Source organism: Rhinolophus sinicus, linkage group LG17, assembly GCF_036562045.2.
Source record: "Rhinolophus sinicus isolate RSC01 linkage group LG17, ASM3656204v1, whole genome shotgun sequence".
Taxonomy (NCBI): Eukaryota; Metazoa; Chordata; class Mammalia; order Chiroptera; family Rhinolophidae; genus Rhinolophus; species Rhinolophus sinicus.
In genome coordinates, this window is record NC_133766.1 from 16,664,423 (window position 1) to 16,691,026 (window position 26,604).

Below are 26,604 nucleotides of genomic sequence, written 5' to 3' on the forward strand. Positions count from 1 at the left end.
CGTATAATATCCATTACTGTTTTAAATGTATATCCATTCTACCTAAATCCACAAAACACATGTACCTTTGACATGAGATAAACAAATGAAGAACAAAATCCTGCCCAAAACAGTTTCACATTCAACTTATCATGCTTGAGTTCTGACATGAAAGATCATAATTATTATTGCTATTATTACTACATAATAACTAATATTGCAAACCAATAACCATCCTCAGATGGACATGCCTGAAGGCCCATAAATCTGTAAAGTTGTTTCCAGAGCTAATAAAATCTAAAATTAAGGAAGAAGCATACCCTACAGTATTTTCTAGGCTCCCTTCTCTTTTTAACAATTTTAAAAACATCTACAGAAAAACCTTAGTAATAAAGAACTCCAAGGAAACAAGATTTTTCTATTTATTTTCACAATCAAATTTTTTAGAATTAGCCCTCCTGGGTCTAAGTTCATGTAACTCTTTATTTTGATACAGATATTTCTAAACTGAGTATTGGCTACTGTGATATGCTACAGGTGTCAAATCAGCTACCGGGATATGCCATAGGTGTCTGTCTATCTCCACCTGGTCCCCAAAAAGAACATGAGAAACGTATTATAGCAAATCCAATGACAGTTTCCCAATTGCCAAACCTGAGCTTCAGATCAAATGCTTATTTTGGAAAATTTGGGGTTGGGTTTGATCAACACAGAACAAAGCCCTAGTTCCAAACATTCTGGAATAGAAAAATACATGATCAAGACAAAAAGGGGAACAAGACAAAAGCTTATTTATTAAAACCAGAAATCAAACTCGGGATCAGCTATGCAAGAAGTCTAAATACTGAATTCTACTGCTTATATAGCTATAAATGTAAAGGCAATAATGCATATAATGAATGCTATTTCAAATGGCTGAATTCTACACATTGTCAAACCTTCAGGACAAATACACCGATGTCTGTGAGGAGCATTGTACTGATATACCAGATGGGGCATTTCAAGGCTACTTGATATTTTCTGAAACTACTTCCTACACATACTTTGAAATTCAGCTTATTTATCACCTCCTCCAGAACGCTTCCCTATAAGCTTTCTCTTTCTACTGGTCAAGCACCCGTTTATATCTATCTTTAGAATCGTTCTCATTCAAAAATGTTCATAGAGAATTTCCTATGTAAGAGACACTGTCCTAGAAGACACAATAACGGAAAATTCCCCACCTTCAAGGACATTACAAGTAAATACATATTCATTCACTAAATAATTGCACAGATAATTATTTCATTATAAATACAATAAGTATTTGAAGCAAACAGTATGCAGCAAAGTTCAGGAAATCTATTCTGGTCTGAACAGAGGTAAGGAAAGGCTTCCTTCAGGAAACGTCACTGGCATTGAGAACCTGATGAATCAGGAGGGGTATCAACTGAAGCCGCCCAGTAAAACACTCAGAGCTCCCTTATGTGAAAGCTCTAACATTTGGGAAGGACCTTGGTGCCTTCTAGGAGTTCAACAGCAGCCACTGTGGCTAAAGAAGAACAAGAGAAAAGGAATGGTTCAAGATGGGCCTGCACCGGGAGGCAGAAGCCAAATCATTCATATCTTTGTAGACCATAATATCTTTAAGTTTCATCCTCAAAGCAATGGGTTTAATGCAAGAAAGTGACATGATTAGGCTCCATTTTCAAAAGATCACTCAGACTATCAGCAGAGAGACAATAGATTAGAATCAAGCAAGAACAGAAGCAGAAAAAACATTTATAAAGTTGTTAGAGAAATGATGACAGAAGGTGGGACCTGCAGAATGTCAGAGTGAGAAGCTAGACAAAACCCCTCCCCGGACAAAAGTAGTCAAAATTATCAAAACCATTCTGGAAACTAACTAGAGACATACAACAAATTGGGAAATATGTATATAAGAAGAAGTACTGAACTGTAAGCACTAAGAGAAGCAAGGGTTTTAACAGGGAGCTACTCCCACCCATGCCCTAGCACAACGCGATAGAAGATGCGAGGAGCACAGCCTTCCTGCTGCTGCTGGAGGGAGCTGGTCTGATTTGTCTCCAGTGAAAAGTTCCATGCTATTGAAATCAACCGCAATCAATGACAAACAACAGACAAGCCAAAATTTTAGCAGGGAAATCTAGAAAACAAGCTAGTCATAGTGTGCTTTGATAAGCTCCAACATCTTGAAACGTATACGTGTACACAGAAGAGACCATAGAGGGCCCCAGCTATTCGCTCATTCCTAGTGAATGGGAGGCCTAACATAAGCAAAAAATAAAAACATGCCAATAACCGTCCTAAAATGGACATTCCTGAAATATGTGATATGCCAGGACGGACTTGAATTTTGAATGCCCTATCCTACACAGGCACTCTCAGCAAATGACAGCCTCAATGACTCTTGCAATTTAAGCATGATCTCTAAATAATCACTGGCCAAGGGTCTGGGGGGATATTAGAGTCCAGAGTTGCTATATTACCTACAATGTCAAGTTTTCAACAAAATATTATGAGACATGCAAACAAGTATAGCTCTTAAAAAGAAAAAGCAATCGATAGAAACTGTCTGAGAGGATTCATATGTAAATCTTAGTAGACAAACACTTTCAAACAACTATTATAAATATGTCCAAAGAACTAAAAGAAACCATGTTTAAGGAATTTTTAAAAGTACAAAGACAATGAATCATCAAATACAGATTAATAAAAACATAGAAATGGTAAAAAGACCCCACATAGAAATTCTGCTGTTAAAAAGTACTCAACAGCACATTGAGCTGACAGAAAAAAGAAATCAACAAATTTGAAGACAGCTTAGTAGACATTATCCAGACTGAATAAAATTAAACAATAAAAAGGGGGGAGGAGAGAACAAGACTCAGACGCCTGTAGAAACCATCAAGCACAGTAACATACACATAATGCAGTCCAAGAAACAATAGCGAGAAGGGGAGGGGAGGAAAGGCAGAAAAAAATATTTGAAGACATAATAGCTGAAAACTTCTCCAAATATGATGAACATTGACCTATACATCCAAGAAGGTCATCAAATACCATGGAAACAACAAACACCAAGAAGGATAAACTTGAGATCCACACATAAATGCATAATAACTAAACTGTCAAAAGCCAAAACAGAAAATCTTAGAAGTAGCAAAATGTGTAAATTAATCATGTCTGGGAATCTCAACAAGATTAGCAACTCACCTATTACCAGAAAAAATGGAAACCAAAGGCAGTGGGATGGCATATTTAAAATGCTGAGAGGGGGGGAAAATACCACACAAAAATCCAATAACCAGCAAAACTACCTTTCAACAATAAAGGCAAAAATAAACATTCCCACATTAAAAAATGAAAGAATTTGTTGGTAATAAACCTACCTTACACAAAATACTGGAGGGAAAATAAGGAAATGACACCACAGAGGAACTCAAATCTAACTGAATAAAGAAACTGAGTAAAGGAAATTACACAAATATAACAAACAGTATAAATATTTTTCTCATTTCTTCTCCAAACTAGTTTTAAAGTACATTTAAACAATAATTATTAAACAACACTGTAGGGTTTATATAAAGATGTACCATATATGAAAATACTAGCAAAAAGGAGCAGAACACAATTGGAGCTATATTAAAAGCAGTTTCTACATATTACTAGAATTAAGATAGTTTTGCTCTGAAGTAGGATATTGTAAGTTAAAATACTTATTCCTATAATCTTCAAAAAAACCACTACAGAAAATAATAAACTCAAAATGATAGTTTAATATATAGAAAATGATGCAGTAGAAAAATATCTATTTACCATAACAGAAGATAGTAAAAAACAAGACATGAGACAAATAGAAAACACATAGCAAGATGGCAGACATAAACCCAACCATATTATTAAATCAGGGGTGTCCAAACTTTTTTCAACGTTTTTCACCAAGGGCCATATGCAGTAAAATACACAAACAGCCGGGCCACTCACTCGAGGTGAAGTATGTATTGCCTCACCTGGTTTATTTAAGTAAACTAAATATATTTTTGGAATTTGCTGCGGGTCATTAAAAAATGGATCACAGGCCGCAGTTGGCCCGTGGGCCGCAGTTTGGACACCCCTTATTAAATACTCTAAATGTATATGGATTAAACATGCCAATCAAAAAATAGAGATCACAGGGAGGCCAGATGGCTCAGTTGGTTAGAGCACGGGCTCTGAACCACAAGGTTGCCAGTATGATTCCCACATGGGCCAGTGAGCTGTGCCCTCCACAACTAGATTGAAGATGAGCTGCTGCTGAGCTGCCGGAGGGGCAGCCAGGTGGCTCAGTTGGTTAGAGCGCAAGCTCTCAACTACAAGGTTGCCGATTCCATTCCCGCGTTGGATGGTGGGCTGTATCCCCTGCAACTAAGATTGAAAATGGCAACAGGACTTGGAGCTGAGCCGTGCACTCCACAATTAAGATCGAAGGCCAACAACTTGGAGCTGATGGGCCCTAGAGAAACACACTGTTCCCCAATATTCCACAATAAAATTTAAATACAAAACAAAAAACAGATATCATAAAACTGAATTTTTTTTTCTTTTTTTTTTTAGTATCCAACTCTATCCTGTCTACAGTAGATAACACTTTGATTCAAAGAAATACACAGGTTGAAAGTAAAAGGCTGGAAAAAGAGGTATCATGCAAAAATAAGGAAGGTGGAATAGCTATACCAATAGCCAACAAAATAGTTTTTTAAAAAAAAAATGTTAATACAGACAAAACCAGACATTGTATGTTAAAAAGTTAAATTAATCAAGAAGATATAACAGTTATAAACATGCATGGACCTAATAAGTGTCCTAAAACAGATGAAGCAAAAACTGACAGAAATAAAGGGAGAAATAAACAATTCAACATCAGTCAAAGCTGTCTCAATAATTGCTAAAACAAAGAGACAGAAAACCAGCACTGATGTACAAGACTTGAGCAACAACATCAACCAACTTGAATTAACTGACATCTACAAAATACTCCACTCAAAAACACCAGAATATACATTCTTTATAAGCACACATGAAACATTCTCCAAGACAGACCACATGATAGACCACAAAACAAATGAGCCTCAGTAAATGTAAAGGAATCTAGATCATACAAAGTATATTCACCAACCACAAGAGAATTAAACTAGAAATCAACAACAAAAGAAAATTTGGGAAATTCACAAATATTTGAAAATTAAAGATACATTTCTAAGTAACACATGGGTCAAAAAACAGACCACACTAGAAATTAGAAGTATGTCAAGATTAATGAAAATGCAAGCAACATATCAAAATTTATGGGCTGTCGTGAAAGCAGAGCTTAGGAGGACTTTATGGCTTTAAACATATTGAAAAGATCTCCAATCCTTTTGACCTAAGCTTCCACTTCTTAAGATGAAATCTGAACTATGAAGAACAAACTATGCAAAAACAAAGTAGGGGAAGGAGCAGAAATCAGTAAAATGAAAAACAAAAAAAAAACAGAGAAGTCAAAATCAAGTTAGTTCTTTGGAAAGATCAAAAAAACTAACAAACATTTAGCTTGACCAACCAAGAAAAAGAGAGACACCAAAATGAAAATACAGTAGTAGCTCAGTTTTCCAGCATCTCGGTTGAAAAACATTTCAGTTTATGAACGCCGTAAATTTTATGGATCTATGGTATCATTAGATAGTACAATTCATGCTAAAATTGCAGTTTTAGGGGTTGATTTTAAAGGTCTGGAATGGATTAAACCATTTTGCATTACTTTCTATGGGGAAACTGTGCCTCAGTTTTCGAACATTTCAGAACTCGGTCTTCCAGAACGGATTACGTTTGAAAACCAAGGTACCACTGTAATGAACATATCCATCACTCCCAATTAATAATTCTTTATCTTTGCCTTCATTTGTTAAATATATTTTCACTAGGTATAGAATTCTCAGTTGACAGGGTTTTTTTCTTCCTGTATGTTAAAGATGTTAATCAACTCTTCTTGTTTGCATTGTTTCTGACAAGAAATCTGAGGAAATTCTTAATCCTTGTTCTTCATTACATGTGTTTTCCTGCCTGCTTTTATCTTTAAGATTTTGTCTCTGGTTTTGAGTAGTTTGGTTATAATATGCCTTGGTGTAGTTTTCATGTTTCTTATGCTTGGAGTTTGTTGCACTGCTTGGACCTATACAGTCATGCACCACATAACAACGTTTCAATCAATGATGGACCCCATATATGATGGTGGTTCCATAAAATTATAATGGAGCTGAAAAATTCCTGTGACCGAATGACATCATAGCCATCATAACATCATAGCGCAAAGTATCATTCATGTGTTTGTGGTGGTGCTGGTGAAAACAAATGTACTACACCAGTCACATAAAAGTATAGCACATACAATTACAGTAGTAGGCTACACAACCTTGGTTTGTGTAAGTACCCTCTATGATGTTCACACAATGACGATATCATCTAATGATGCATTTCTCAGAATATATCCCTGCTGTTAAGCGGCACATGACTGTAGAATGTTTTCATCATATTTGGAAACCTTTCAGGTATTATTTACTCAAATAATTTTCTGTCTCCCTCTCCTCCTTTTTCAAGGGCTCCAATAATACATAAAGAAGTTGTTCTATAGCTTACTGATGCTATATATTAATTTTGCTTTATTCTTTAAACTGTGTTTCATTCTGCATAGCTTCAATTGCTATATCCTCCAGCTCATTAATCCTTTCTTCTACAATATCTAATCTGCCACTAATCCCATTCCTTGTATTTTTCATTTCTAATACTGTAGCTTTCATCGCTATAAGTTCAATTTGATTCTTCTGTAAATCTTCCACGTCTCTACTTAAATTTTGAATATAATGAATACAGTTATAATAAGTTTTAAAGTCCTCTGATAATTCTAACATCTGTGTCATTTCTGGGTGGGTTTTGATTGATTCATTTTTTCATCATTATAGGTTATATTTTTCCTGCTTCTTTGAATGAATAGAACATTTTTAATATATGCCAGCCATTGTGAATTTTATATTATTAGGTAGTGGGTATTTTTCTAATCCTACAAATACTATTGAGATACAAATGTTCTGAGATACAGTTATGTTTCTTGGGAGAAGTTTGATCCTTTTGGGTCTTGCTTCTAAGATTTGTAAGAGTAGGCGTAGAGTACAGCTATTATTCCACATCACTGAGGCAAGATTCTTCTGAGTATTCTATTCAGTGCCCTATGATTGAGGTTTTTGAGACTACCTGTTAGGAAAAGATATTATCCCCAGCCCTATGGGAGTGACCAGAATGTTTCCCCTAAACCTTTCAGTGTACCCTTCCCTGGCCTTGGGTATTTTCCCCACATCCATCCACTAATCAATACTGCTGAATATTCCAGGGAACACTCTCAGAATCTCTGTACTGTCATCTCCTCTTTACATAAAATACTAGGCATCAGGCAACGATCCTGCAAGCTCTAACTGTGAATTCTAGCTTTGGTCTTACTGGACTCTCAGCTCATCTCTTCAACTCGGGGGTTTTGCCAGGATTCATCTGATTCCCTCTTCCTGAACCACAGCCTGGATCACAATGCAGATTCCTGTATTACTGGATCATTTCATTTTAAGGGATTATTATCATGTACTTACATGTCACATCTTTGCCTCTTCTCATTTATTCCTTCTCATCTTGGGTTTTTTTACTTGGGTAAAAATAGGTCTTTTATTAACAATGAAAGTCAGAATCAGGGTATTGTTCCCCCTCCAAGTACCAAACCAATCAATTATAACAACAAAAATCCAATTTGGGGTTCTCTATTTCTAATCTCTGCTTTTATTTGTCCTGGGTGCACAAGTCTTTGTTCTTTATTGTCCTATAGTGTGCTTTTCTTTTGTAGGGGAAGGAGCTATCACTGTTCAGGACTCACTCAACTATCTTACAGCAAGATTTTACTACACTTGTGAGCTTTTTCACCAACAGCCAATAAAACAGATATGCTTTCATTAATCAGAGAACAATTTAATGACATCTCTCATATAGTTCAAAAATCAATTTAATCATAGGTACCTAAGATTATTCTATAATCAACTATTACAGAGTGACTATTCTGTAATGATTGGTTAACTACCAAAAACAAGGCAGAGACTACTAAAAGGCAAGAAAGTGTCCTACAAACATAAAAATGATAGCCATCATTTATACAAAGTACCATGAAACCCTCAAATACTTCTTTGAATGTATCGAGCATCCCTTGTATTAAAATGATTAAATAGGCAGGGTGGCTTGGCCATAAAAAAAGCCTCAAGAAATTTCAAAAACTGAAATCATTCAGACAAAGTTCTTTGAACACCATGGAATTCAGCTAAAGATGAATAACAGAAAGATAATTTGAAAAATCTCAACTGCTAGAAAATTAAATAGTATACTTATGATATACTTAGAAGTAATCCACAAGTGCAGTAGGCAGACTAATGGACCCCTAAACATGCTCGTGTCCTAACCCAGAAACTTGTGGGCTAATGCAACTTTACAAACGTGATTAAGGGTAAGAATCGTGATAATTATCCTGTTGGATTATCAGACTAGACCCCACCAAATCACCTGGGTCCTTAAAATCAGATCATCTTTTCTTCCTGAAGATCAGAGTGAGATGTACCTATGGGAGAATGGTCAGACAGATACAACATGGTGGGCCTTGAAGATGGAAGAAGGCACATTCTGTGTTCACGATTAGAAGACTTAATTAATATTGTTTAAATGGCAATACTCCCCAAATGTATTTAGATTGAATACAATCCCTATCAATATTCCAACAGCCTTTTTTTGCAGAAAGATGATTTTCTTTAAAAATTAAAATAAAAATAAATTTAAAAAATAAAAATATGTCACTTACATCTCAATTTAAAAAAGGTGATTTTCAAATTTATATTGAGTTATAAGGGGAGCAAATAGTTAAAACAAAATTGAAAAAGAACAACAAAGTTGTCAAAGGCGAGCATAAATTTAAAAAGCTAGGAGCCAATGCATTAGAAGGCAAGAAGATCACACCACCAATGCCTATTAAAAATACAGCATTTGGTTTTGTTAGCCTTATTCTATACCAAATGTTGTACTGAACTGGGCACTCCCTCAAAGATAAAGTGGTTTAAAAAAAAATACCATAAACAAGCTAAATTAATTTTATTTTTAAAGCTATACATTTTCACTTTTGAAATTCCGCAATAAGAAATACTGTGACTTGCTTCCCTTTATCAAACACAGACTCATTACTGCCTTTTTCATATACTTAGACGTCTATGTGGGTTTGTGGTTTCTCCGGGGATTTTATTTCTCATTATGGGAAAAAAAAGAATAGACAAGACCCAGTAAGAGACCCAGAATGATGCAGCACCTCAGCACACTAAATCAGTTTTTACAGTATGTCTGGCCATCCCTGAGAACCTAGCACACATGTACCCAGGGACAGGGTAAATAAAAAATGGCTTGATATTGCTTATTATACCATTTACCAGGATGAAAATTGCAGAAGATTGTTTGCATCTCTTAGTTGAGTCATAACATCAGAAATAGTCTCACTGGTCAAAAATATAAACTATCAAAAAAAAAATAAAAAAAGCGAGAGAGAGAGAGAGAGAAAGAGAGAGAGAGAGAGAGAGAGAACATCCAGGAACTCTTTTTCATTCTGAGGTTCATAAAATATGCAGGGGAGGGGAGGGGTTGTCATTTTGAAGGACCATCACTATTTTATATTTTTACAGAAAACTATTCTGTATTCACTGTCACAATACCTTGGTATATGTAAATAACTGAATGGACAGATGACAGAATGAGCAAACAAATGGGTAGAAAGAAGAAGAATAAACACTCAAAATACAGTTTAAAAGTATTTAACACTGGAAAAGACTTGTGGCTGCTCCATTTTAAAAAGCTAGTCTAATTAAGAGGGGAGATGTGTGAGAAGTAGCGTGGCATTATGGAAAGAAGACAAGATTTGACCTCAAAAATATCCAGATTTAAATCCTGGCTGAAACCCTTACTGGCTTGTGCCAGTGAGCAAATGCTTGCTTTATGTAAATCCTGGTTTTCTCCAGCTGTAAAATGGGGATTACGGTATCTACCTTACAGAGAAAACCAGCACCTAGAACACACTAAAAAAAAATTGGCACCTAGAACATACTAGAAAAAAGCAGCTCTCAAAACAATGCTGCAGTTCATAACATAGTTCCCAAATGGGTGTTACTAATAATCCTCACCATCTGGTAGCTTCTTGTTTTAAATAATTATTCTTGCTAACTAGGTGTCCAGCTTTTAAAATCATTATATTAAATGTCTACACCCTATAAATGTTGGTGTCCTAAGACAAAGCCCAGTATGATGAGCCATAGTTCAGCAGATAGGCTTGTTCTGAGAACTAAAAATAACGTTAGGAAAAACCCCTTGTACAGTGACAGGTATATGATAAATAATAAATTGTTGTTATTTAAACATTTCATTAATACCTTTATGTCATCCATTTACCACTCGACATTATCACAATTATTCCTATAAATCCACACTGAGAATATAGGTAAATCATGTCAGCCACTCACAGAAATATATAAACAAGACAGAAATGAAAAGGTATGTACTAAGACATTCTCTTCAAAGATTCAAGCTGTTTCCTTCAGCCTTGACTTGGATTTTCTCTCTTAAATCCATAAAGACTTGAGAACTTAGAAGAGTAGACGGTACCTTAATTTCAAGAGCCACTTCTAGATTGAATAAGTAAAGTGTCAGGTTCAAAAGGAGAATTCAAAGCTACCACTATCAGGTATACTTTTTCTCTGCTAGATGGGCAAAGAGATCTGCTATTGTGTTTTGCATCTAGTCTCAGCTGTGCAAACACTAGTTAAGTAAGAAAAATATCAAGCCCTCTTAATCAGATCTACAAACAACTCCTTTAGGATGAATAGTTAGGATGAATAGTTACTATTTAGAGTAACAAAATTTGCCAGCTCATAAGAACCCCTGTATAAAGCACTCCTACTTAGCTCTGGAAGATTTTTTCCTCTGGATTATCAGATATTCATAAATAATTACTTTATTATAAAGCATCCCAATCCAAACCAAGGTCACAGGTAACAATTCTTATAGCAAGAGTTAAATTCAAATGACTCACTGCTATTACTGGTTACGGTGATGTTTCAGTAACAGTTCTGACACACTAGAACAAACTTTCCCCAAGGAAATCTTTCTTTTGCTCATGTATGTCAAGTCAGCTCACATTTCCCCCAAATGAAAGAATAGTGTCCATAATACTCAACATCACACTCAATGGTGAGAAGCTGCAAGCTTTTCCTCTAAGGTGAAGAACAAGACAAGGATGCCCCCTTTCGCCATTTTATTCAACACAGTACTGGACGTCCCAGCCAGAGCAAGTAGGCAAGAGATAGAAGTAAAAGACATCCAAGTCAGTAAGAAAGAAATAAAACTGTCTCTATTTGCAGGTGACATAATATTACATAGAGAAAACCCTAGAGATTCCCCCAAAAAAACTGTTAGAATTAATCATTGAATTCAGTAAAGTTGCAGGATACAAAATCAATACACAAAAATCAATTTTGTTTCTATATACTAAAAACAAACTATCAGAAAGAAATTTTAAAAAATAATACCACTTATAATTGCATCAAAAAGAATTAAATACCTAGGAATAAATTTAATCAAGGAGGTGAAAGATCTGAAAACTACAAATCATGGATGAAAGAAACAGAAGACAAAAGTAAATGGAGAGATATTCCATGACCATGGGTTGGAAGAATTAATAATGTTAAAAATGTCCATATTACCCAAAGCAATCTATGAATTCAATGCAATTCCTATCAAAATTCCAACAGCATTTTTCACATTAGTAGAAAAAACAATCCTAAAATTTGTATGGAATCACAAAAGAACCCAAATAGCTAAAGCAATCTTGAGAAAGAACAACAAAACTGAAGGCATCACACTTCCTGATTTCAAACTATATTACAAAGCTATAGCAATCAAAACAGTATGCTACTGGCGTAAAAACAGATACACTGATCAATGGAACAAAACAGAAAGTTCAGAAATAAACCCACACGTATATGATCAATTAATTTATGACAAAAGAGCCAGGAATATACACTAGGGAAAGGATAGTCTCTTCAAACAATGGTGCTGGGAAAAACTGACAGCCACATGCAAAAGAATGCCACTGGACCCCTACCTTACACCGTACACAAAAATCAATTCAAAATGAATTAAAGATTTGAATATAAGACCTGAAACCACAAACGCCCAGAAGAAAACATAGGGGGTAAGCTCCTTGACATCGGTCTTGGCAATAACTTTTTGGATTTGACACCAAAAGCAAAGGCAACAGAACTAAAAATAAATAAGTGGGACTACATCAAACCAAAAAGCTTCTACACTGTAAAGGAAACCATCAACAAAATGAAAAGGCAACTTAGTAAATGGGAGAAAATGTTTGCAAATCATACATAAGAGGTTAGTATCCAAAACACATAAAGAACTCACACAACTCAATAGCACAAAAACAATCTGATTAAAAAATGGGCAGAGGAACTGAATAGTCATTTTCCCAAAGAGGACATACAGATGCCCAACAGGTACATGAAAAGGTACTTAACATCACTAACCATCAGGGAATCCACATCAAACCACAATGAGATATCACCTCACATCTGTCAGAATGGCTACCATCAAAAGACAAGGTAAATAAGTATTTAAGACGATATGAGAAAAGGGAACTCTTATACACTATTGGCAGGAATGTAAATTGGTGCAGGCACTACGGAAAACAGTATGGCAGTGCTTCAAAAAATTAAAATAGAATTACCATATGATCCAGCAATTCTTCTAGGTATATATCCAAAGGAAACAAAACCACTATCTTGACAAGGTATCTGCACTCCCATGTTCATTGCAGTGTTATTTACAATAGCCAAGAAAACAACCTACACATCCATCGACAGATAAATGAATAAAGAAAATGTGGTGTGCACACACACATAAATAACGGAATATTATTCAACCATAAACATGAAGGAAATTCTGCCATTTGCAACAGCTTAAATGGACACTGGTGGCATTATAAGGGAAATAAGTCAGAGAAAGACAAATACCAAATGATCTCGTACGTAGAATCTAAAAAAAACTGAACTCATAGAAAAAGAAAGCAGACTGGTGGTTGCCAGAGGCAGGGGGTAGGGGGTAGATAAAATAGGTGGTCAAAAGTTACAAACTTCGATTTATAAGATTAGTACATTCTGGGGATGTAATGTGCAACATGGTGACTATAGTTATCAATACCGTACTGTGTATTTTAAAGTTGCTAAGAGAGTAGATCTTAAAAGTTGGTCATCATAAGAATAAATGTATACCTATGTGAGATAATGGATGTTAACTGAACTTATCCTACGGTCATCATTTCACAATATAAACATGTATCAAATCATTATGTTGTACACCTTTAATGCAATGTTGTATGTCAATTATATCTCATTAAAACTGGGGGGGTAATGTTTTTAAATAACGTCCATGCCCACGTGTCTGTTAAGAGGAGATTGGTATACTTTTAAATATAGTCCATGGACAAGAAACACTGCCCTGACATTGTATCTGACATATAGTTAAATGTATAACCACAAGGACTGAAACAGAGGTTATTTTACATATTGGTTAAAATTAAAATTCTGTGATTATAGCTCCAAAAGTTTGTATGAACAAAAATTGATCACATTATGAATAAACACAAAAAGGCTAAAAGCAATTAGTATATTACAATTTTTTGGATTTGATGGCACATTAACAACAAAACCCAATCCCAATCCAGGGCAGGAATGGATATTGTGGTTTCAGAAAGACAGGCACACATTAAATAGGAAAAATATGTTTAAATGGTAACATTCCTTAAGATAGAGGTCTAGGAGGTTTGGTTTCAAGTTCTACTGGAGAAATATTCACCATAATTACAAAGTAACTCAAATGATATATTTTTTGTTATTTGCTGATGTGCATCCATAATTCTCGTTTTGAAGCAAAGATTTTTATTTTTCTGGTGCCATCAAGTGGTAACATTATGAAGTGTTCTAGGGTGAAATGAAAATAACTTTTAGACAAAAGATATCACACTGATGTGTTATATCTACGTCAATTAAATACTACTGATGTTTTAGCACAAAAATTATCTAAAAAGAAAAAATATCAGAACTGATAGTTTACAATTATTTTAAACCCCCAACCCAAAATGAAAGTTAAGACGCGGAAAAATGAGTAGATCTTTAGCAGAATTCTCCAATAGCAAACAAAAAAACCAAAAGATTTATGAAAGTATTTGAAAAACAAAAATTTGTATCAAAATTATGTATCAAACCATGAGAAATGCTCCCTTCTGAAACTCCATGAACATGGCTGTAAAAGAATTATTTTTAAGGCCAAAAGCCCACAAGGACAAAGAGATTGAAAGAAAAGATAGCAGTAACAAAATTTTAGAAGCTGGAAAGAAGATGGATGAGTGGTTTCTGACGGGAAACTCAAGAAAGCTGCCTAAAAGTGAGAGTGAAGGATTAAAAACAAGAAAATTAGTCAAAATTAGTTAAGAAGCAGTTAGGTCACCAATACACACACTCCCTCTTCCACTCCCCACAGCCAAGTACTCATCTCTACACCACAATCGAAGACTGAAAGTTTATAGTCTAGGAAGAGGAAGGCAGAAGGCTTCTAGACTACAGGACACCAGGCATAGTGAGGGAAGGAGTACCAGCAGATAACAACAACAAAAAGTGTTAAAAATACAGGAGATTGTGGTCATCTCAATGGTCCTGACAAGTCAAAGACCACAAACAGTGAAAATGATAATTTTCTGGAAAGAAAACCATTCGAAAGAAGTTCCCATCAACCTTTGATTCTTATGTTCAGGAAGTCATGTAACTAACTGCAGCATGCTTCACTCTGTTTAGATAAGGAAAAGGCAAAAAATTAAAATAAAAATTGATGCTTGAAGGAAAAAAAAAAAGTAAGTTCTTACATTCAGCAGAAACATTCGCTCTTCATGTCCCATAGCACCACCATTCATTACCTGAGAATTTACTGCAACTAACGAAGAACAGAACAGTAGGCAAAGCCGAGAACCTTTACACTCTTAGTTTAAAAGCCCATTTCATCTCATCTCTTCAAGCCATTGAGTAAATGCACTAAAGAATCCCTGTGAACACTCCTGTGAGAGCTGAAGGCTGGTGAACACTGGTCATGTCAGAAAAAAATAGACTATTATTCATATAAGACGTGGAAACTTGATTTATTTTTACATCCTGTTTTTGTTGATTAATTGATCAAAGTAGAAAGTTAAGTATCCCTGCTACTGCCGTGCAACTAAAAGCATATAACCATATTTAGGTCATTTAATCTTCAGTCATTTCTCATTTTCAGTCTTGTTTTTACATAGGATTATACACGATATAGTTACATGTATACATTTTTTCCCCAGGTACCAACATAAGAACATGCTAAAACATTAATACAGATAAAATTGTACCTTGAACACCTTCTAGGAGTAAATCAACTCCCTTCCTGTAAAAATCAGAAGCAGCTTCATAGTCATCTTCTTCTTCCTTTTTTAAAGCCAGTTTTATTAATTCTCCTGCTTTCTCCAAATAATCTCTCTTGCCAAGCTTGGCTTTTAAACTGCCAGGAAAGAGGCTACGATTTTCCCGTTCTTCTTCTGCTTTGTTCTGCTCACTGTCAGAAGCAACAGCCCCTAGTGCTGAAGGATCCGAAGAAAGATTGAGACCAAAAGTTCTACTGGGAGAATTCTGATTGGAAGCCATTCCATCATCTAACTCAGCAACAGATTCCACGTCAACAGTAAGAGATATCAGATCACTGTCACTGGAGAAACCTGGAAATGTGATGACAACAGTAAATAGATATTAAATTGAGAACTAGCCTAAAGAATACAATCATGCTGCCTATTCATTTTTTCAACTATCCAAGTCAATTAGGAAGGCTGTAATTTACTGACGGAAGTCAGTGTCTAGCAAATTGTTTCAGCTTAGTTCATTTTGCACTGTTTCTCTAAAGCTCTGGAAGACCATCTTCTTGCCTTAATTATCAAACTAAAACTGAAGAAAGGTCTTTATCTGGCCTCGTCAAAAACAACTCTTACAACAAGATCTTGTAAACCATTTATAGAAAGCTGAAACTTGTACACACAGCTGCTGTGAACATGATAAAGAAAAAAGAGTAAGCTTTAGAGAAGACAAAAAGAAATCCTTGAAACCCAGCTCTTAAAACTTACTGTGTGACCAACAGCAAGTTACTTAATAGTGTTATCATGCAGGCCTTTAAATGAGGAACAGAGTTAATGCGTATAAAACATAATATACTATCATTAAATCATAACTATTGTAGCAATTATATAATAATTATTTAACTATTAGACGATGTATCCTCACAGGTGTGTTTTTAGGTCACCATCTATATCTGCAAAATGTACGTCATTTAGTTTTTTTTTAAGAATTGAATTTTCAGAATTTTTTGTTTCAGTCTCTTTCACAGCTTTTGGAGAAAGTTTGGGTCTGTATTTGCATCTTAATTTTCTAACAGAAAATGAATAGGTGCTATTAAAATATATAGCAATGAAAATTACTCCTTTTATTTCATGTAACTGACTTCATAGTAAATGAGCGTGATCTACAATAACAGTTATTACACTTTTTGGTATTAGAACCTCCCTTTACATTCTTAAAATGACTGAGGACCTCAAAGAGATTCTGTTTATGAGGATTATGTCTGTGAATAGTTACCAATCTTGATATTTAGAAAACAGACTGAAAATGTTTTAATTAAACATTAAAGCCCATTACATATTAACATAGCTTTTATTAAACAATAACTATATTATCCAAAACAAAAAATATTTAGTGAGAGAAGTGGCACTGTTACATTTCTGCAAATATTGTTAACAGAAGATGACCAGTTTCTCATATCTGATTCTGCACTCAATCTGTTGTCGTATGTTGTAACTGAAAAATTTGAATAAAATGTCACATGTATATGTAATTGAAAATGCGGTAAATATTTTAGTAGCCTTTTTAAATAATTGTGGATATTGTTTTTTGATACTACACCAAAACTTGACAAGTGGTAGTTTCTTAAGGTTACCATGTAAAATATAAGTTCCTAACAATGAAATTTCTATTTCTGTTACATTCAAATCCATTGGTCTGTCTTGCACACTGAATGGATCTTTTTATCCATCATGAGTTTGTAACACCACACATTGGTCATTTTGAAAATACTGGTTCCCGGGGGCGGCTGGATGGCTCAGTTGGTTAGAGCGCAAGCGCTGAACAACACGGTTGCTGGTTCAATTCCCACATGGGCCAGTAAGCTGTGCCCTCCACCTAGATTGAAGGACAACTACTTGGAGATGATGGGCCCTGGAGAAACACACTGTTCCCCAATAGTCCCCAATAAAATTTATTTTTAGAAAAATCAAATACTGGTCCCTGACTTACACTGACCTTCCAAATGGTGACAAATTTCATTATTACAATATCATCCAAAACAACACATTAGAACAATCAAACCAGGAAATTCTTTAAGTATTGGAAAACTTAGTTCTTAAAAAAGGAAACTAAGTGACATACATTTTGCAGATATAGACAATGAGCTAAAAGCACACCTGTGAGGATACATTGTCTAATAGTTAAATAATTATTATATAATTGCTACAATAGTTATAATTTAATGAGTTATATTATGCTTTATATGCATTCACTGTTCCACATTTAAAGGCCTGCATAATAACACTATTAAGTAACTCAAAGTGGCATAGAACTTATGACTTCCTAAAAACTTACCTGCAGTCCCTCAGTAGCCACAGGGGGTTAATTCCAAGACCCCCTACGGATACTAAAATCCAGGGATGCTCAAGTCCCTTATATAAAATGGTACAGAACAGTGCAAAGAGTGCAAACAGTGCGTCCTCCACACCCATAGAGTCCCAACCACAGATAGAAAATACTGTTTTCAACCCACAGTTGGTTGAATTCGTGGATGCAAAACCTGGGGATACGAAGGGCCAAATGTATATTTACATGAAAAAAAATTGCATGTAAGTGGACCCAAGTAGTTCAAACCTGTGTTGTTCACAGATCAATTGTGTACACAAATATTCAATCATTATGTTGTATACCTGAAACTAATATAATGCGGTATTGTCAATTATACCTCAATAAAAGAGACAGATAGATAAATCCAATTTTGTTTCTTAAAAGGAACAGATTTCATTAAATGCACAATCTCAGATGAGATCCATTGGACCTAGTAGAACTCTTTTCAATTCTTTGACATTTCAATTATACAGACAGTACTTCAAAATCAAAATCTTTTACAACAACATACAAAATTATCTACTGTTCTGAGAAATATATTAACTTTATAAAAGTTTTTAAATAAATTTTAAATATTTTATGTACTTCAATGCAAATTTATGTCCTTAAATGATGCCTTTATATAACCTAGCCCCTTGAAATGAATAAACAAATGGACAAAATGTAAAAGAAAGGTCCTCGTTTATGCGGCTAATCACAGAAAGGAAATGCTGTTATGGATCTTTCGTCGGCTGTCCTGTGTCTTGTCACTATAACCCACAATGCCTATCGCATTGTGCTGTTTCATGCTTTGCCTGATGTTCCTTTCTAACAATAACAGCTAAGGGCAAGAGGGTAAAATTATGTATACTCAGTTTCTTGGCTTTTGACAACAAAAATCTAGTGTCATAGTTACGTTTCCTCTTACCTTTCCAACTTTATTTTATTAGCAAAGGAAATCATGATTAAATGAAACGAGATCAAAAAAATTAAGGTCATCAAAATACCTACGGAGAAAGTCAGACAGTACAATAAAATAGTAAATAAATAAATATTCTATACAAATTGTTTCCTTTTCAATTTCTTTGTAATTCTAAAGGAAAAATCTTTCAAAGTAAGCAAGCAAGTCAAAACAAGCAGGTTGGGAAGAGGAATTTTTTTTACCCTAAGTGGGAGAAGCAAAGGTAAACAAAAAAACTTCTTCTGGTTTAACTTTTTTGGAGGACAATTTGGCAATACATATCAGATGCCAAAAAACGCTTATATATTGGACCCAGAAATTCAGCAATTTATACCAAAACAACCAGAGATGTGAAAAAAGATTTAAATATAAGACTATCCCCCACAAAAATTAGTGAGAATTTTTAAATAAATTTCTAACAATAGAAGAATATGGTTCATCCCTATATACAGCTATTAAAAATGTTATAGAAGAATGTTTAACGCTAAAGTATTCGTGACCTATTATGCAAAGACAACAAACTGCAAAGTACTATATAGGTGTGTGTGTGTGTATATATATGTGTACACACACACACACACATACAATAATTCTAATTTAAAAACACAAACACAGAAAAAAAGGTTAGAAAAGTACACTAAACACTAAAAGTAATTTTCTCTGTATGGCAGGATTACAGCTGACTCTTACATTCCTTGCACGTGTATGACAAGCCCTTAAGGCTCTGTACATGAAGGATATCAAAGGAGATACAAAAAAGACTAAAATTGAGAACCTGAAAATAAAGATATGTTATACCAATATCATTTACAGAATACAAGCCTGTATGAATTATCGAGCAGCCCGTGCGAAGAATTCCTGACTTAGAAGACAGAAATGATTATAAAGACAGATTTGTTTAAAGCAGACTAACTCCTGACACTTGTTTGCCTATCTTCTTCAATTCTCCTCTTAAGATGTTCCCTCCTATACCTAAAAAGCCTAACCCTATCATATCTCAACCGTATACAACTAATCATCTTTTCTAGAGTTCTTGATATCATTCTCTTCCATATTTAAGGAATTTCTAAATTCCCGTCTTCTCAATGAAGTACTCCCCGAACAGCTCAAGAATAATAGCCCCTTCACCACCACAGCAATAAATAATATCTATTTAAACATTCAGTAACTAGTTTATTCCTCTAATATCTTTAATATATCTACTTAATACAGTGCTTGCTCAATTCCTTAAAATCACAGTACTATCATTCAACCTGTTTTATACAAAGCTACATACTCATAAATACCACATGAAATAGAGACTAGCTCTCTATAACCCAGAAAGAGAGTTAACAAGTAAAATATAGGGAGCAACAAACAAGTAAGAGGTTTTCATTAAGGTGAGTAGGAAGAAAACTGTGGATAAGGCAAAGCAACAACTGACAGTAGACACTATTTGTCAAAAGTTAAACCAACCTGAAGTCAATCCAAGTACGGTATTTCCCCGGAAAATAAAACCTAACCGGAAAATAAGTCCTAGCATGATTTTCAGGATGACATCCCCTGAACATAAACCCAAATCATCCTTTGGAGCAAATATTAATATAAGACCCGGTCTTATTTTCAGGGAAACACGGTATAAAAGGGCCCTCTAGGTGATCAGGAGAGTAAAAGGTCCATCCTTCACCAATGCCATCAAGTCAAAAACCTAAGCCTTTTTTGGAAGGGATGAGGGCAGGGGGGTGGGGTCGGGAGTCAAAGGTTCTATGAAAGCGTTCTGCCTCCAGATTCATTTCACAGAGATTCAAGTCTCGGGGCTATTAGAGGGCCCCAGGTGACTGGTTAAAAAGCAGCTACAGACACGAGGGGTTTATTTAGCCTCCCAGTTCACCTCCTACCCTCACCTTCTGTGCTTTGAACTGCTCAGAGTAAGGCAGTATAGTGCAATCTGTCTAGGACACCACCTCTCAAAGACAGGCACCAGGGGAAAAGGTTGAGTTGCCACAGAATAAATCTTTATACTACAAACTATCAGAAATCTGTATTTGAAGACCGTCTGCAAAAAGATACCAGTTTTCTTTAGAACAACAGGTGGTCTCTCATGGTCGACTATATATAAAGTACATGGCCTCATTATTATTAGCTGATAGCTTTCACTGAGCCCTGAGGTTCAAATATTGCCACAGTCAACGAAAGGGAATTTCTACTTTTCCTAGTAGCAATGACTCATGCTTCATACACAAAGCAAGATATCTAGCCAGCAGAACAAAGGTCACCCTGAGATAGAAGAAATACATACCAATCTCCATTAAAAAACAAGCCCTTATAAATATGATTTTAAGTGAATACCTAAATCTAAAACTAGTTAAGATTCTAATACTAGTTAAGATTCTAATACTAGTTAAGATTCTTGAACTTGATTACCAACTCATGATTTATTAATAGCTATTGTTCCTAAAGGAACCATTCCTTTGATGTTTCACCTTTTTATAACATCCCTGAGACCTGTCTGTGCTTCACCCTTGAAATTTTATGAAAAGAGCATCAGAATATCTAGTGTATGTCTAGTGAAAACCAGAATGAGCTCAGAAAACAACACATTCATCACAATTATAACCCTAATACTGTTATCGTATCATGAACAACAAAGATCTATGAGTTGGCTTCCCTTTCTACCTAATGAACTTTTTATGCTGCTACTCTCCATAAACTTCTCTGCAAATCACACCTGTTTGTTACCAGCACACAAGCAGTTCACACTGAGCTTTCTATACCAAATAGTATGTATTCCCGCTGTCTTCCTCTTGATAAAGTTAAAACTCTTCATTTCACAAAACACAGTTCTGTCATTGCTATTAAACACCCAGAGTACCTTGACTGCCTTAAGCACAAGGTGTACTAAACCTCTCGGAAATTCCAATCTTAATTGTAAAATACGGGAGAAGGTACCCTTACAGCGTGAGCTCACCCTTCTCATTTCCTGATCAAAAAGTAAAGTTTCTACTCAGTTTTACCGAAATCAGTCTTGTTCTATTGGTGAGACCAGTACTGAGCAGACGGACCTTGGATTGGGTCCCTGACCCAGAAGGGTCAGTAACAATTTCGTAAAAAGGAATTTACAAACCTCTTCACCCTCAAAAATGAATTGTATCCAGTACTTGCTTTGGAGAATGAAACATAGTGCAAATATTTCTCATTTCATTAAAATTATTTCTGCTCCACAATAAAAAAAAAAAGCAGGACAAGAAAAAATAATAGGGGCCGGCCCAGTGGCTCAGGCGGTTAAAGCTCCATGCTCCTAACTCCGAAAGCTGCTGGTTCGATTCCCACATGGGCCAGGGGGCTCTCAACCACAACGTTGCTGGTTCAACTCCTCGAGTCCCGCAAGGGATGGTGGGCTCCGCCCTCTGCAACTAAGATTGAACACGGCACCTTGAGCTGAGCTGCCTCACGGATGGCTCGGTTGGTTGGAGCGCGGACTCTCAACCACAAGGCTGCCAGTTCAACTCCTCGAGTCCCGCAAGGGATGGTGGGCAGTGCCCCCTGCAACTAAAGATTGAATATGGCACCTTGAGCTGAGCTGCCACTGAGCTCCCAGATGGCTCAGTTGGTTGGAGCGCATCCTCTCAACCACAAGGTTGCCAGTTCAACTCCCACAAGGGATGGTGGGCTGCGCCCCTGCAACTAGCAACGGCAACTGGACCTGGAGCTGAGCTGCGCCCTCCACAACTAAGACTGAAAGGACAACTTGAAGCTGAATGGCATCCTCCACAACTAAGATTGAAAGGACAACAACTTGACTTGGAAGAAAGTCCTGGAAATACACACTGTTCCCCAATAAAGTCCTGTTCCCCTTCCCCAATAAAATATTAAAATAATAATAATAATTAAAAAATTAAAAAATAATAATTGCAAAATAAGGGATTTATCTATATCATCCCTGATGTTCCTTCTATTCTCAAATCCATTCCTACAACATACTAATATCTTGAGTTTTTATTTGCCTCACCCAACGCCTAAAGTCCTATTCAACATTATCTCAATAGCGCTTGGGTTTTTAAGAGTCAATATTTGTAATGTGTATCATTTGTTTTACATGCACAAATACACACAATGACACATTCTCATTTGTGTTTATCTTGAGAACAATGAGCTGTTCTTTTTTTCACATTTATTTTAAGCTCCCGACCAAAGAAAATTTAACTAATAAGGGGCAGTGAATAAAAGTTAACAAGATAAGCCCTGAAGAGAAAAAAAGAACTTCAAACTAAATAAGCATACTTTAAAATAGAGGGCCTAGACTAATCCCAGTAACAAGATTTAGAGTTCTCGTGGTGCCACCTAGTGGACATTTACTACAAATTCTACTTAAATTTAAATTACTTTTAATTAGACTTGCTGTATTTTGTCAACTTACACAATACCATGTAGTGCAGATTTTAAGTTTGTCTTAAAAATAGATTTAAGTTATTAAGCATCCAATCAACTGAAGAATATTCCTTTTTAAAATAACCCTGCCTCAAAGCATCAACTTTACATCAACTAAACAAAAATAATAAACAATAAACAGTGAAAGAAAATATAATAAAAGGTATTTTGACACCAAATAACTTTTTTCAAACTTAAATAACTACATACCTTTCCAATTAGTCCCCCCAATATAATATAATCAACATTATTCAATTTAACACTTATTAATTATAATTTTCATGCTTATCTATTATACATAATGGAAAAATTATTACCCTGCCATCATATAGATACACAAATCTCGGACTGGATGTGATTTTATGAGATCCCTTACGTAGACCAGCAACAGATGCTCAAGATGTACATCTCATCTATTTTAAAACGATTAGTTCAAGAAAGCTTAATAATAAATCCTTCGTGGAGACTATAATTATTTAAATGAGCACTTAGGAGCTCCTAACCCACAATTTACAGGCCAAAATAAAAAGACAGATATGGCTACTCCAGAAGACTCATAAGAATATTCACTCTTGAGATCTACTTCATATTAAGAAGTTGATCTCTCAATTTGTATTTGTGGTCATGATCCCCTAATTATTCTTATTGGTTACATACACATGGAAAATGTCCCTCCCAAAACTGCGAAGGAAGTAATGTATTAGAAAAAGGAAATGACACAGGTTACCAGATGAGACTATACCAACATCAAAGTCTCCAATATCAAGGCCAGCATGGCAGTAAAGCAACCTACATCCTTCAAACAGACCAACAGATGAGAGAAATATGTCAAGAAGCTCAATTCTCAGGCATTGTTTTGGCCAGGGTTCCACAAATGTCATAGTAACTTCATGGCTAAGTTTAATCCAACAAAAGATGGAAGTTTAAAGAGGAAATAAGATGTTAACAATCAATTAAACCTTTCATCTTTGAGAAAATATATAGCTTAATTTTTCTGAACAAAGGAGATCAAGAGTAACCAGCATTTCATTTTAAAATCACAAAACAATATTAACTTTTTATCTAAAGACCTACCGAATAACTTTATAATTTCATATTAGATAAAATATATTTACTAGTTAATCACCAAACTATTGGTTTTATGAAATCTTAAGGGGGTTTCCTCTAACCCAGGGGTGTCCAAACTGCAGCCCGCGGGCCAACTGCGGCCTGCAATCCATTTTTAATTGGCCCGCTGCAAATTCCAAAAATATATTTAGTTGACTTAAATAAACCAGATGAGGCAACACGTACTTTACCTCGAGTGAGTTGCCCAGCTGTTTGTGTATTTTACCGCATATGGCCCTTGGTGAAAAACATTGAAAAAAGTTTGGACACCCCTGCGTCTATCCCATTGTACTATAAAATAATTTTTTTTAAACCACTAATCCAGGTCTTTATGTTTTCCTCAGAAAACTTTTTTTCAACGTAACTTAAAACTTACTGCATTTTTATGGTTCTAATAAAAATAATGATCACTTAGCCTCTACATCTGTTCTCTGAGAGGTGATTTACTTGCCCGCATCATTCTATAATAATTCTACCTTGAAACAGGTATAAGGACCTTGAAACAGCAGACTGTATATTAAAATTTGCCCTTCTGGTTCATTCCACTAGCAAACTAATTCACAAGTATGAAAACTGAATCTACCTTCAAAACACCATGTAAAATACTACACCCAAAGGAGTTGTTATAGAATGAATCACCTCCTCGCATTTTGGCTCTATACCCAAACCACAGCATTTGCCAACCACAATCCCTCTATAACCCTCCATTTCACTGCATACCTGTGGGGCTTGGCTGGCTGCCGGCTTTCCTGCTCTTGCTACTAGAGGCCCTCTCCCTTGGTTGTCTCTGGGGTTTGCAGACCTTTTGGTACGAAAGTAAATCTTACATTGCCCAGTCTGCCAGACAATCTCATGATATTTAAAAGTCATTTCCCCTCTCAAACAGCAATGAATTTGCAAGCTGTCTAACACTCCAATCTGTATCTGTCAACAAGGTGTCTTTCAGCAGGATTAATTAGCCAAGCATAAAGGCTTTTTGTAAACAAAGGGGGTAAAAAACATAAGCATTAACAGTATTTCCAGTTCCACGTTTTTCATTCTTCATGGATCACAGTGTATTTTAGAGATGATAACATAGCTGGAAAACTAAACTATGTCCTGAAAGGATAAAATGTCAACATTACTTCTAGGATTCATAAGTCTTTTCCTGTGTTTTAACAAAAGTGTTGCCCCCAATTTCTCTGATAAAAGCATATTCCTAAAAGAGAAAGTCTTCCAAGGAAAACCCACCTTGTAAACTCTGAAACAACTGCTTTACGGAGGTGGCCCATAATGCCCAGTTTGCCAAGGCAGTCCTGGTTGATGCTTGGTATCTGCTTGTACTTATTAAAGGGCTCTTATTTAATTCTCGGAAGTGTCCCAGATTGGACAATAAATTACTAACTCACCCCAGCTTTAGGTTATATTTCCTTTAACACTAATACAGCCACCTTTTCACGTAGAACAGCTCTGCATCCTCTAGGACACCACCCTAAGCACAGCCTTCCTCCTAGTAAAGCTCCTCCTCTTCCCCCTACACTACGGCAAAGACAGACGACCTCTACGGTGCTCCCATCCATGATTACCCTGCACTACAACAGGCCCCCGAAACACCCTTATCTCACCGTGGCTGACTCCCACCTAGTAATGAAAGCTTATAATGGATAGCAAAAGAACATAACCATTCCCAAATCACACAACCTTCAAGTCCAGTATCAAAAAACAAAAAGAGAAAAGAAATATTCTGCAATTTCTAAGAGCTCCTCATTGAATACTCTCCTAGAAATACTTCTACCTCTCCCATGTGTCCTCTATTGGACGTCACCAAATCAGCACGTTTTATGGGCAGTAAACACACTCTGCCTCTTTCTCAGGAGTAGGGTATCTCTAAGACAACAGCCAGATCAGGTTATCCCAGATACGTTACTTCCCAAGGAAACTAGTTCTAGAAAGAGAGATCACATTGGGATCCCAAGAAGGCACTAAATTTTCCAAACTTTAGTAAGGATCTCAGATCAAAACAGATCGCGGAGAATGGATATATTTTTTCCAAAAAACATGATGGACTGTAAAGTAAAATTACTGTGAACAATGTTTTTCTATGACCTTGGCTGATTCAGGATGGAGTCAAAGGTACTGCGGATTCAATGGAGACCCCTGGGCCTGAGGTCCCCATACATTACTCCGAACACGAAGTATAAGTTAATGGACTTTGCTTTCAAGTTAACAGGAGCCACCATGAAAAACAAGAAAAGTTAATCACTTCTC

The 26,604-nt window shown here is 35.7% G+C and overlaps 1 protein-coding gene across 3 annotated transcripts in view; it reads right to left on the bottom strand.

The window, feature by feature from the left end:
• Nucleotides 1-26,604, bottom strand: part of RPS6KC1 (ribosomal protein S6 kinase C1) — a 141,408-nt gene that overhangs the window by 76,965 nt on the left and 37,839 nt on the right. For all 3 annotated transcript variants that reach the window (XM_074322170.1, XM_074322171.1, XM_074322173.1), the window contains exon 7: nt 15,542-15,904. In XM_074322170.1, coding sequence (XP_074178271.1) covers nt 15,542-15,904 — 363 coding nt within the window. The remainder of the gene's footprint in view (nt 1-15,541; nt 15,905-26,604) is intronic.